This window comes from Pelodiscus sinensis, chromosome 2 (assembly GCF_049634645.1).
Source record: "Pelodiscus sinensis isolate JC-2024 chromosome 2, ASM4963464v1, whole genome shotgun sequence".
Taxonomy (NCBI): domain Eukaryota; kingdom Metazoa; phylum Chordata; order Testudines; family Trionychidae; genus Pelodiscus; species Pelodiscus sinensis.
Window position 1 is genome coordinate 106889684 of NC_134712.1, and position 12714 is coordinate 106902397.

Below are 12714 nucleotides of genomic sequence, written 5' to 3' on the forward strand. Positions count from 1 at the left end.
GGGATGCAGAGTGACGTGATGACATCACTTTGTCGTCCCGCAGGACATTTTTTTTCCTATATATAGAGAGAGATTCGTCATCACTCATCTCACCACTTCAGCTGCCTCAGTGATGCCTGTGGCTAGCAGCTGCTCCTGCTACCATTGTTTCTAAAATATATTTTTATCATTGCAGATCACATATGACACTCTCTAGTGTTGAGGAAATGCATATGCATTCATCAGCTTTTCAGACATCCAAATGTATGGCCATATACCTCAGCATTTCAAAGTACTTTAGCTACAGCATACCTAGTATGCTGCCGTAAGTGCAGTGCTAGGTATGTACCATGATAACATTTTAGGCCAAATTAATTCAAATAGATTCCCTGCCGTTAGTCTTGAAAGTTACTGAATAGATTCAGGAAATAGTAAGCAACAAAAAAGAAATTCTTCCATGGTTCGTTTAGTTATTCGTTTTCCTAGAGCACTGGATAATGGTGGTTTGTCTTTTGGGAAGTTATTGGATGTCAAAACACAACTTTGAAAGTAGAGACACTGCCACTTTGCTGTTGGTGGGTGCAAGCCCTCATTGCCCGAAAGACAGTAAGGGGGTGTGTGACAGTTGGGAAAAAAACCCACATTTAGTTGCAGAACCTGGGTCAACTGACTTGGGCTCATGGTGCTTGAACTGCAGAGTTCTAAACAGCAGTATAGGTCATCGCTGGGTTTCAGAGGCTAGGGTCAGCCCAAATGTTTACATAGTTGTTTATAAAGATGCAGCGCAAGGTTCTCCAGCCAGAATCGCTTGACCCAGGCTCCACCCTGTTGGGTTTTTTTTTTATGTTTTTCTTTGCTGTGTAGGCAGACCCCTTCCCAGCTCCATATACAAGGCATGGTCTTCATACAGAAGTGCTTTCAACTAAATAGTTTAAATATTTTAGCCCACTTTATGTAGCTGGTCTGAAATTGGTTTGAGTAGTTCATGTTGATTTAACTTGGGTTGTTACTAGCCCTACATTCAGTCATCTTCTCCAGTGTGTTTTCAAAGGCATTTGGATACCTAGGAACATGGAGAAGGCAATAGATTTTTAAACTCAAGAAATCAGTTTACTAAATTAACTAAATATTAACACTCTCTCTCAAACCAGTGTAAGCATGTCCACATAAGGAAGCTGCATGACTTCAACTAAATCAGTTTAGAAAACAGTTTAGTTATATTAGTGAAAATTTGGAGTGTAGACAGGCCTCAAAATCTTAAGAAGGGAGATACATCAGAAGTAGTCTTGGAATGGTTTAGTTAACCCCCTGTAATTACCGTATTTTCCGGCGTATAGGGCGACTGGGCGTATAAGACGACCCCCTATCTTTTTAATTAAAAGATAGGGTTTCATCTTATACCCCAGCGCCCCTCCGCCTCCTTTGCTCCCGGTGTCCCTGGTCTGCTGGAGCTGGTCCCCAGCAGACCAGAGGCACCGGGAGCAAAGCCGCCAGGAGCGCCAGGAGCGCCTGGGCTCCCCCCCCCCCCCCCCCGCCGCCGGAGCCCCTCCGCGGCTTTGAAAGCCTCGGGGGAAGCCGGCGGGGGGGCATCCCAGGCGTGCATGGGCTGCCCCCCCCGCCAGAGCCCCTCCGCGGCTTTGAAAGCCCTGGGGGAAGCCGGCGGGGGGGCATCCCAGGCGCGCATGGGCTGCCCGCCCGCCGGAGCCCCTCCGCGGCTTTGAAAGCCTCGGGGGAAGCCGGCGGCGGGGCATCCCAGGCGCGCATGGGCTGCCCGCCCGCCGGAGCCCCTCCGCGGCTTTCAAAGCCTCGGGGGAAGCCGGCGGCGGGGCATCCCATGCGCCCCTGGGATGCCCCGCCGCCGGCTTCCCCCGAGGCTTTCAAAGCCGCGGAGGGGCTCCGGCGGCGGGGCATCCGGCGTACAAGACGACCCCCGATTTTTGGGGGATGTTTTTTAACTTCAGAGGTCGTCTTGTACGCCGGAATATACGGTACCTATAGTAGGAGAGAAAGAAACAGTAATCTTAATTTTGGGGATTGGATGAAAAAGATCCCATGGACTAATTGGAAGGCAAGAAGCCTAATCAAACATTTCTAGGCCAACGGAAGGAATTTCTTGTGGCTGATGTAGGCCTGGTGTACAGAAGTTTTGTTGGCATAGCTGTCTTGGTGAAGGGTGTGAAAAAACATGCTTTTTTAAACAAGCCAGTTTTTAAAATTCAAATGAATGCCAGATTTGTAAAATGAAAACCCTGCTGTGGTTCTAGGCCTTTTATGGTGTAATAAAAATTGTTGCCTCAACAGCTGTAGGAGGTTTTTACCTCTGTGCTTAATGGCTTGCACTGCTTTATTCTTGGATTTTATTCTTCCCTTTAAACATAAAGGTGAGTAGAGCTGTGGATGTCACAGCAAATGTGGATGCCTTGACTACTGTCTCATACACCTCAAATTCCTCAGCTTCTAAGAGCTGAACTGGAAGCTCCCCAGCAGATTTTTATAAAGACACGCTAGGTGGTCAGAGATTCAGGCTGTCAGAGCTGTTACACAATAAATTATTTTTCAGCAAATGATCATAATCTGATTTCAGATGTAACATTTTAATAGGCTGTAATCAAAGATAAAGTATGCATTATTTGATGGTGTTTTGTAGAAGTTAAATGTGCTGTGTAGAAGTCCCCATTATCAGTTTTATTTTAAACTGAACACTCTATATTGGAACTGTTCCTTTTCCAGAGGGAGGGAAGGAGAGAGGGAGGGACGGAAGAAAAGAGTCTGTCCGTCCATCACAAATGACCCATAACCAAAATTCAGTAAGGAACTATTACAGAGCTTTTGATAAAATATCAAATAATTTCCAGAAATAAGCCTGTAAGATACTATACATTGTGCTAAACACGATTTTTTTTATATGACTAGCATTTTGGGGTAGTATCCTTGGTTACAAATTTTAAAAGTTCTCACTTTATATTTATTGTAAATTTGCCTAATTCAGCCACATTTTCTGAAGCTGTATCAACATTACCACGGCGCTGTTACAGTCATTCAGCTAAGCTGCTATAACAATGCAGTATAGATGCTTTCTGCCTTGGTGGAAGGGGGCTTTCCATGGATGTAATTAATCCGCCTCTTTAAGAGATTTTAGTTGGTTTCACAGAAAAATCTTTCTGTCAGCCTTTTGTGAAGGATTCTTCTGTGAAACCAACTATCATCTCTTAAAGTGAATTAATTACATCAATGTCTATGCTAGAGATTAGATCAACTTTACTACAAGCATTCAGGCCACAACATTTTTCACTGCCCTGAGTGACCAAATTAGTTCAATCTAATTTTCATTAAAGAGCAGGACCAAGAGTGTAGGTTTCTAGGAATCGTAACACTAATAAAAAAAAGATGTGAAATGGTGTTTCCTTAGGCTCAGGTGGGCAGACAGAAAGAAAGATTTCCCCCCCCTTTTCCCTCCCTCTTCAGCAATCATGAAAAGATGATTTTCCTCCAGATAAACCCTATAACTACTAACCCAACAGGAGCCTCATACCATAAGTTCCTAAAGGAAAAACTGATGCATTTTTTTCCCCCCGAGAAAATTTCCTGTCTAAATACCTAAAGCACTAAATGCTAATCATACCTATAAGGAGAAATCTACTCTCCCCCCCCCCCCATGTTAGCCAACACTTATTTAAAAATGGCTTTGCACCTAACATAAACATGGTTTAACACCTTTTCAACAATGTCAGTTGGTCATGAATGACTCTAGCTGTTAGTTTATTGAATACATAAGCCATTTTTAATGTCAGACTGTTAGGTCCAAAATCATATTTGATTGTGTGCTAGGTGACATTAAAAATGTTAGTTATTTTCCTACATTAGAAAAGCTGTTAGGTTTCTCAACAGACCAAAATCTGAACCCATAAAGATAATTCTCATCAATTTAACTCCTTCCCAAGGTTTTACTTTCTGCATTGTATTTATATAAAACTTAGTTTTAAATGAATAACTGTTGCATCCTCTAGATAGATAAACTCACTGAAAAGGTTAACTCCCCCCCCCCCCACCTGCACCAAGACAGTACTGGGGAGAATTGGCTTTTAAGCTGGCTCCCCCCAGCACTGACTCCTACTCTCACCCTTGCTGCCTCTGTTTGATAGAGACAGCAAGGGGAGGGGGAGGCAACTCGTCGAGTCACTAGTTGACTATCCGATAAGTATTTGCCTATTGGATAGTCGACTAGTCGCTTACATCCTTTAATGCATAATAGTAAAATAGTGCACTCTCCCATTATATTCTTATTGCTGTTGAAGATTACTGAATTAAGGCTCACAAACACCTGCATATAAGCATTATAATCCCATTACACAGATCAAAAATCTGAAGCACAATGAAAACTACTCAACTTGCCCAAAGTTGAAAATTTGTGGCAGCATTGGTAATAGAAGCAAACCATTAGACTGTCCTTCTCCTCTTGTCTTTCAAATGTGTATTTGTTGTCTTCACTGAGTCTATTGAAGGGTTCCATTTATTTAGTCAACAAATAATTCTGTTTTAGCCCAACTATGGTGGTGGATGGGAGGGAGTGGTTGACAACCAGCTGTTCTCCGAAAAATTTCACTGCACTAATCATGCAGAAGGAAGAGTCTTTCTTTCTCAATAAAACTGTCTTTTAAATAGTTCTTCTTTTAAAATATCTCCAGAAAAGGACTAAAATGCATGGCTTATTTTTCCTATTGCTTCAGACTGACCTTCTTACCTCTGTGGGGTGACCCCCTTGGGGCTGCTAAACCATGAATGCATATTCATTTAATGCAATGGCTGCCATGGTAATCTTTACCAACTGCTGGCTCCTGTGCTGGGCTTTGTTTATTTGTTTTTGTTTGGTTTTTTTGATTGGATTTGTTTTGTTGAAGTTTTGCTGATTGCAACTTGGCATGAGAAGTGAGGTCAAGAAGTGCTTGCTGGGGAAAGACCCAAGAGAACTGGAAATGTGCCAGATGTATTGAATCATAACATACGTGCTTATAGCTATCTTTGTACCCTATGAACTCTTTAAATAAAGTCATTCTTGCTGTAAAGCTATTTACAGAAAGCAAAACACATATCCTTTTGTGTTACATGCATTTGCCCTTGCTTCAGCTGCTGCTTTACCCTGTGAACTATTTGCTAAAGGCTACACCAAGCTTAAGAATGTAGTAGCAGTTGATGAATGAATGTAGAAGCAAAAGTAACCTTGATTTTTGGTGTGGGGTTTTTTCCCTCCAAATCAGCAGCATTCAAAGAGTGGGTGAAATTTAATCCTTGAGAGGGCCAATTCATCACTTTATATTTTTTGAAAAGGTGTTTAAGTGGGTGCATAGTCCTTCTGCACGCTCTTTGAGCACGGTTGAATTTCAACCACGGTGAGCAAGTTGTAAGCAGTGGTTGGGTTGTAAGGTGCAAAGTGGCACAGGTAAAAACAACTTAACATAAAACCACTTCAACCTTAATTGTGACATTAGCTTGTCACTTAGCTCAAAAAAGTTAGTACAAAATTTTACAAATACAGAAAAAAATTACAAACCAGTTTAGCTTTGAATGGTTTTGTCCCTGCTGCGTTTAGCAGAGCGCAGTGTTCTATAGAAGCTTAATAATCATTGCTGGCGGATAGAGGGTTGTGTGCCAAATTATAGGAAATGGCGTGTGTGGTTTTTTTTTTTTCAGACTGTATCCAGCAATCTGTCACTAGCATGCACTTTGGTATCTGATGTTTAGATACTAAATGTGTGATGTAAAGTTCCCTCAAACTGTTTAGCATACAAAAAATGTTTGTAACGATTTTAAAAGAAATATTGCAATTAACATTTTTTAACTCCTGTGATCTGTTGGGATTTCTCCAGATTTTTACTTCTGCTACTTGAATAATAAGTAAAATTAATTCATAGATTATAAAATCAGAAGGAACCATTGTAATAATCTAATCTGACCTTTTTAACACAAGTGATAGAATTTACACTGATTTAATTTTTGTTTGAAATGGAGCAATTTATTTTAGAACAACATTTAGACTTAATTTTAACATGTCCAATATCACAATGCTTTGTAAGTTGTTGTAATGGTTAGCTACCCACCTTGTTAAAAATGTTCCCCTTATTTCTAGTCTAAATATGACTAGGTTCAATGTCCATCCATTGCATTTTGTTGTACATTTTTCACTTCTAGATCTATTGTAGCATTTCTGTTTTTGTTACTATTAGACTAGGATCAAGTCACCCCTTAGCCATCACTTTACTAGATTGAGCTCCTTGAGTCTTTCACTATAAGTCATTCCAAAATAGTGCATTAAAAACTCTTTTATCAGGTGAGCTAATTTAACTGAATTGATTGGAGGCATATCTTTCACTGACACTTTGAGGCAAAAAAGTTGTGAGCTATGCAGTTGTAATTAAATATGTCAAGAATTGGAACTTATCTGAAAGAATGAAGTTGAGCTCCAAATCACTGCTTTTACAGTGGATGCCTGAGGGGAAATGCAGCTTAAGGTGATGCTATATGTTTATTACTTTTTAGATATGGATATGTGCAACCTGGTTATTGGCAATGACTTTGTCCCTTCTTTTGTTGTTACTTAAAGACTGTATATTGGAGATATTGAAGTGGGGTGACTGCTTTGTTATGGCCTGCTCATACTTCATTGTGGGTAGGACTCTAGGCAAGTGGAAGTTTTGGTTGTGAAGAGAACGTCCTTCTGGGACGTATCAATTGCAAGTGCTGTTATGGTGTGAAGATTAAGCCAGTGTGATTTGTCTTGGTTCTGCAGTTACACAGAGGAAAAGATGGCTCTGTAATAGTGTGAAATGTAATCTTACACCTGTAGTGGTTTCAGAGAGTTATCTTTGTAGCTTGTTTTTGGAACCCATTTGTTCACTGATGCAGCTCTTGCTCCTGCTTTAAAAGGAGTAAAGTAGATTAGACCTGTCCCTCCATTTACGATTTTTCTTTACTAGTTCCTCTTGACTGGGGTCAGTAACTCAGATGTTCCAGAGAATATACTACAGGTTGAACCTCCCAGATCCGGGACTCTTTGGTCCGGCAACGTCTGTGGCCTAGAAGGAAGGACCATGGATGTTGCTGGAGAAGCGAACTCCAGAGGTGAGGAGAACAACTCAGCTGGGAGTCCCACAGATGCTGGGGAGCCCCAGGTGGGCTGGCAGGGGCTGGTCCTACGGGTCGTGGGAAGTCCAGCCCTCAGGAGCCCCTGCGGTGTCTGAAAGGAATCACCAGTCCCAGCCAGGAACCCTGGCAGCAATGGGGCCAGTCCTGACTGGGTGGAATCCCAGGTCCCGGCTGGGAACCCAGGCAGACACTGAGCAGTGGGTGCAGGGGGGAAATCCCCAGCTGAGAACCCCGATTGAAGCAGGGCCAGCAGTGGCCGGAGGAGTGGGGGAAGAGTAGGAATCCCTGGTGGGAGTGGTGGGACCAGCAGGAAGCCCCTGCCTGGCTGGAAGCCAAAGTGGAGAGGGACCCGAGGAGGCTGACCCTGGGAGCCCCAGCATGAGCCCAGCCTTGGGGTAGGAAGCCCAAGCTCCAGGGTCGCCCACAGCCCAGGGAGAAGCTTTGATCTCCCCTGGTCGGGCAAACTCTGTGATTCAGGACCAATCAGGTCCCCAGGCTGCCAAACCAGGGAGGTCCAAGCTATATACATTTCATAGGTTACTAACTCAGGTGTAATCTGCTTATTCATCAATGTGTGCCAAGAACATTTTCAAGAAAAGTGTCAGCAGATTTCACTCGAATGGGCATTCAAACAAAGGATGCTGCCAAGTCCTTTCGATAGCAGTCAGCTTCCGTAGCATGTTTAAGTGCATTTCAGTAGGATTTCTTTAATTTAAACAAGCTGCGTTCTTAGCAGCCAGGATTAGTATAGGCCCTTATTGGAGTTTTCTGGTAAATTTCAGGTCTTTGGAGGCATGGAGTGTCTGTTCCAATTGCTTGGGAGAGGAAAAAGGTGTGAAGTAGGAGCCAAGCGATTTTTACGAGTGGTTTCTCTGTTAGGGTCGGTGGATCTAAAACAGAAAAATGTCACGGAGTTTCTTGACTTAATTATATAGTTGTATTTGTTTCATACCAGTAGTTGAAACAAAATATGTAACTGTGTAGGGCAGTGGTCTCCAACCTTCTTAGCCGTAAGATCACTTTTTGAATTTAAGTGCAATGTAAGATCTACCTCAAACCCCAATACTCTTGCTCCACTTCCTTTCTGCCCCTTCTCTGGGGCCCTGCCTCTGCTCTGCCCCTTCTCCGAGGCCTCACCCTGCCCACTCCATCCTCCTTCCTCCCCATCCTCACTCACTTTTACCAGGCTGGGGGAGGCGGTTGGGGAGCAGGCTCTGGTCTTGGGCCAAGGGGTTTGGAGTGTGAGAGGGGCTCTGGGCTTAGCCTAGGGTGGGGGATTGGGGTCCAGAAGGGGCTTCAGGGTACAATCTCTGGGAAGGCAGTTGGATGCAGGAGGAGGTTCAGGGCTGGGACAGAGGTTCAGGATGCAGGCTCTGGCTGGGCACTGTTTAACTGAGACTGCTTCTGGGTGGTGGAGCAGTGGAGTTAAGGGAGTCTTACTCCTGTCCTGGCCCTGTTCCACTCCTGAAAGCAGCTGGCATGTACAGCAATGGCTCCATGGTGCTATGTGCTGCCCCTCATTTACAGGCACTGAGCCCACAGTTTCTACTGGCCACAGTTTCCTGTTATTGATCAATGGGAGCTGCAGGAGCATTGCTGTTTTTTTCAGGGGCTGCAGGGACATGCCAGCCACTTCCAGGAGCAGCATTTAGCATGGGGATAATGACTCCAGCCACAACAGGTTAGGCATTTTAGAACTCACTACTCAAAGAATTAAATTTAAGCATAAAAGAGAAATGAAAATGATGAAATGCACAGACCAGTCAGAAACAAAAAAATAACACACTTGGCGAGCAGTAAAAAGTAACAACAGCCCCCCACATGTGTGTTTGCTATGATGGAAGTTGCTATTTTAAAAAAAAAAAAAAGGTTAGTTTAGCTAATCCTTATGGTTTGTTTAATTAGTTAACCAAATTTTGATTCTGTCACCCAAGTATGAAATGCAAACAGCTTCAACAAGAGAAATGTAGAGTTGCCAGTTGCCACCGAGTGTCTCTTCTTATTTTGTATTGTGTAATACATGCCTCTTAGTTTGGAACATCATGGTCACAGCCCACAATGGTGATCCCCATAAGTCTGTTCCCTATTTTACTTCATGCATAAATCAGCTTTTCCAAAGAAATCCACTTCTATACTTTTTTTCAACAGAGCTTAAGTGGTTATTACCCACGAAAGCTTATGCCCAAATAAATTTGTTAGTCTTTAAGGTGCCACAGAACTCCATGTTTTTTCCAAAATTAAGTGCACCGTAAACAGAGTCAAGCTCTTTTTGGTAACTTGGAATTGGAGTTGCATCAAAATGACAGTGGGAGTGGGGAAGATAAGAGCTAATTGTAGAAGTTTTAGGGACATCATACATGTAGTGCTCTGAGGACTTGTCTGTTAGAATTAAAATTTGTAAATTTAAAAAAAAAGTCATCTGGCAATTCAGGAGATGCTGCAATTGCAAATGTGAAACATTCATGTAACATTTAAGATTTAGCTTAATAAAATAAGTGGTGTTGTGTTTGTGTGTGATTTAGTTCTTAGTATTCCTAATACAGTGCTGCTGAACCTGCAGTTTGATGCAGGTAATGAGCATTATGTACCATTTCTGAAATTAATAAAAATCAAGTTATCTAAAAATACACAAAGCATACCATTTTAGATGTTGTAAAATGCTTTTCTGAATTGTAAGTTAACATGTTTTAGTAATCAGATTTGCACCGTTGTTTGAAGAAATATGTGAGGGAGTATCACTAGGAAACTTGATTTAAAACAATTATTTTTATGGTGATTTCGATTGTGATTTAAAACCGTAATTTAAATCCGTCCACCCTGATTGGCAGCGAAATGGCAAACTGAAATTCAATTTGTGTGAACATCTGTTGCCAGCGTTCAGATCACCGTTCTCTTTAAAGTACTTGCCTAGAGAATATTTCCATTAATGTTTCAGTTCAATTACAAAGTCGGCTTTTTTGTCTTGAACTTACATATATTTATTCCAAAGCTATCTGCACATAGTTCTGTGTGTGTTTGTGTTATAGTAGTATGTCCCTAGTGTGAAAGGAACATCCTGCTGTCATTGCCAGGATACAAACTTTTGTTTGGCCTTCATGTATCTATGTATTTTTGGTCAGGTAATCAGTAACACAAATGGGTGGAAGAGATATGTGTAGTGTTCAACAGCCTCCCCTCAGCCTCAAATATCACACTGGAGTAGGTAGGAAAAGGTGTTGATAGTCACCGTAAAATAAGTTTATTTTTAAAAAGTTAATGTTATTGGTCACTTCTCTCATACAATGTAAACCGTTTTGCCCTCTGGAGTGGCTCATTGATAGTGGTGTTTTGGTTTCTCAGTGAAGTGTGACAGCGCAGAGGGGTATGCTTACCTAAACAAGGGCTGTCCAGAAAACTCTAATCTTCTCACTTGGCAGCGACACAGCCCTTGAGGAATGCTAGGGCTAGAAACCATAAATAATGATGGTAAGAATCCTGAAACGACAACAAGGAAACTAGAGCATAAGAAAATGAGATGTAAAAAGACTTACCTTACTCCCACATGCACCCTTAGAACAATTTCCTAACTATACTTACTTGAATGCTAAAAGCTTTAGGGAAATAATTTTACAGGGAACTAATCTTTTACGTAAAGCAACTACCAAGTATTATCTATTCTATTATTCCTTTTTGCAGTATAATACATGTGTTTGTCTCCTAGAAGTAGCAAAGAAAACAGTATGCTCCACGGGAGAAATTCCATGTTTGCTTTTCTCTGATATTAAACCACGGTATTTTTATTGTAGTCAAATATATTGTATTACTAAATCCAGGTACGCTACTATACCAGAGAGCAGATGATATTGCTTCAGTATATAAAAATCTTAAGGAAATCTCAAGACACAAAAATGCCAACATGTTATGTTAGTACAGTGTATTTACTTAAATGTTTTCTGCTGCTTGGTTCAGTGTTATTTCTACTTTAACCAGGTTCTGAGCTTGGGGGAATATTTCCCAACTGTGATAAATTTCTCTATGCAGTAGGGTTCATTATAGGGATTTATAGACAAATTTTACTACTTCTGTAGTACCCAATATTGGCTCTTGCTAGGTGCAGAATAATGGGATTAGATCAGCTAGTGGTCTGATTTTTGTGATCCTGTCATGTGTTGATACCTCTGATGTTCAAATTATATAAGGTTTGCATGCTACTCAGCTTTTATTCTTTACCATTTCTTAGTCTTGGTATAAGGTATCTTTTGAACTCCGGATTTGTTTAGATCCTTCCGATAAATGTTTCCTTTCCATTATCCTTTTCTCTAGGATGACAGTGATGGAATCCCATGGTCAGAGGAGAGGGTGGTACGAAAGGTCCTTTATTTATCTCTAAAGGAGTTCAAAAATGCACAGAAGAGGCAGCATGGTGATGGCATCACTGGGAGTCTCAAGACTGTGAATGGTAAGTCTTTCTTTTCTCTGGTACAGCTGGAAGAGTTCTGTCATTTTAAGTGTAATGCTAGGTTGGAGAAGCAAACAGACAATGTGCATACTGGCAAACACGTTATCTTTTTGATATGCACAGTTCAGGAGAACATGGTTTTTGAATACTTAACCTGTACTGACTCATTTTCCCCCACAAACTGTGTTGACCCAGGGTGCAGTGAAAGTAGGATACTGGGGCCAAGCCTACACTACAAACTTTGGCTGACACAAGTTAAGTTAGTGTATAGCTGCCAAAGACAGCATATTGCTGATGTGCATGTGTGGTTGGCTGCTTGTGCCAGTGCTTCATGTACTTGCAGGAATGTCAATACGAAGTGTGGTGTCCTGTAGTTAGGTAACCCAGTGTGCCATGTGCCACCGACTGTCACAATGCCTTTTGGGAAACATTAGCAATTTGTCATGGGACAGAAATGAATGACGCAAGGATCTCTTTGAGCCAGGGATCATGTTCTCATCTCGCAACTTTCTGCACCCTATAACGGAGGCAACTGGGCAGGAAAGGGATGGGGAAGAGGGGAAAATAGAGAAGTGTTGCTGAGATTGGAAAGTTTATTTTTTCATCTTCATTCAGCCCTTTAGCCAATGAAGGAATGGTTTCACAGTCTCGCTGTACTCTTGCTCTTTGAGTAAGAAAAACGTGATTCTAAAATGTAGCTCTTTTGGACTCCTTCATTGACAGATGACACTTCTGCAAATAGCCGTTATCATTCTGGGTGGGAAATGAGGGACAATAATTAGGTTTCTGGGCAAGTTGTGTTTTTCTCTTCACTGACAAAAGCTGATGGCTGTCTTTGTAGAGACTTAGTGCAGATGTTTGTCAGCATATGAATAGCTGTTCATGTGCTAATACATTAAAGCAACAACTGGCTGCTTACTTGGTAGATTATTCATATTTTTATGCAGCTTGCATTTTTGACATGGTGTGTCAAATTTCACTGCAGTCTCTGTGAAGCTGACTTATTCTCGAGGAGGCAGACACTAGTGGAATGCCTGGATGCATGGCTATAGATAGTTACAGACTGTGTAAATCTATATTATTGCATCTGATACACAACTTTAGCCTCTCCAGTGTGATTAAGGAATACCCTCTGACTTCTGAGTTTGGCAATAATA

General features: G+C 41.7%; 1 protein-coding gene across 1 annotated transcript in view; it reads left to right on the plus strand.

Moving 5' to 3' along the window:
- The window catches only part of JARID2 (jumonji and AT-rich interaction domain containing 2), a 298892-nt gene that overhangs the window by 117997 nt on the left and 168181 nt on the right, over positions 1-12714 (plus strand). The window contains exon 2 of the mRNA XM_075921199.1: positions 11422-11557. Within this exon, the coding sequence (XP_075777314.1) occupies positions 11422-11557 (136 nt within the window). The remainder of the gene's footprint in view (positions 1-11421; positions 11558-12714) is intronic.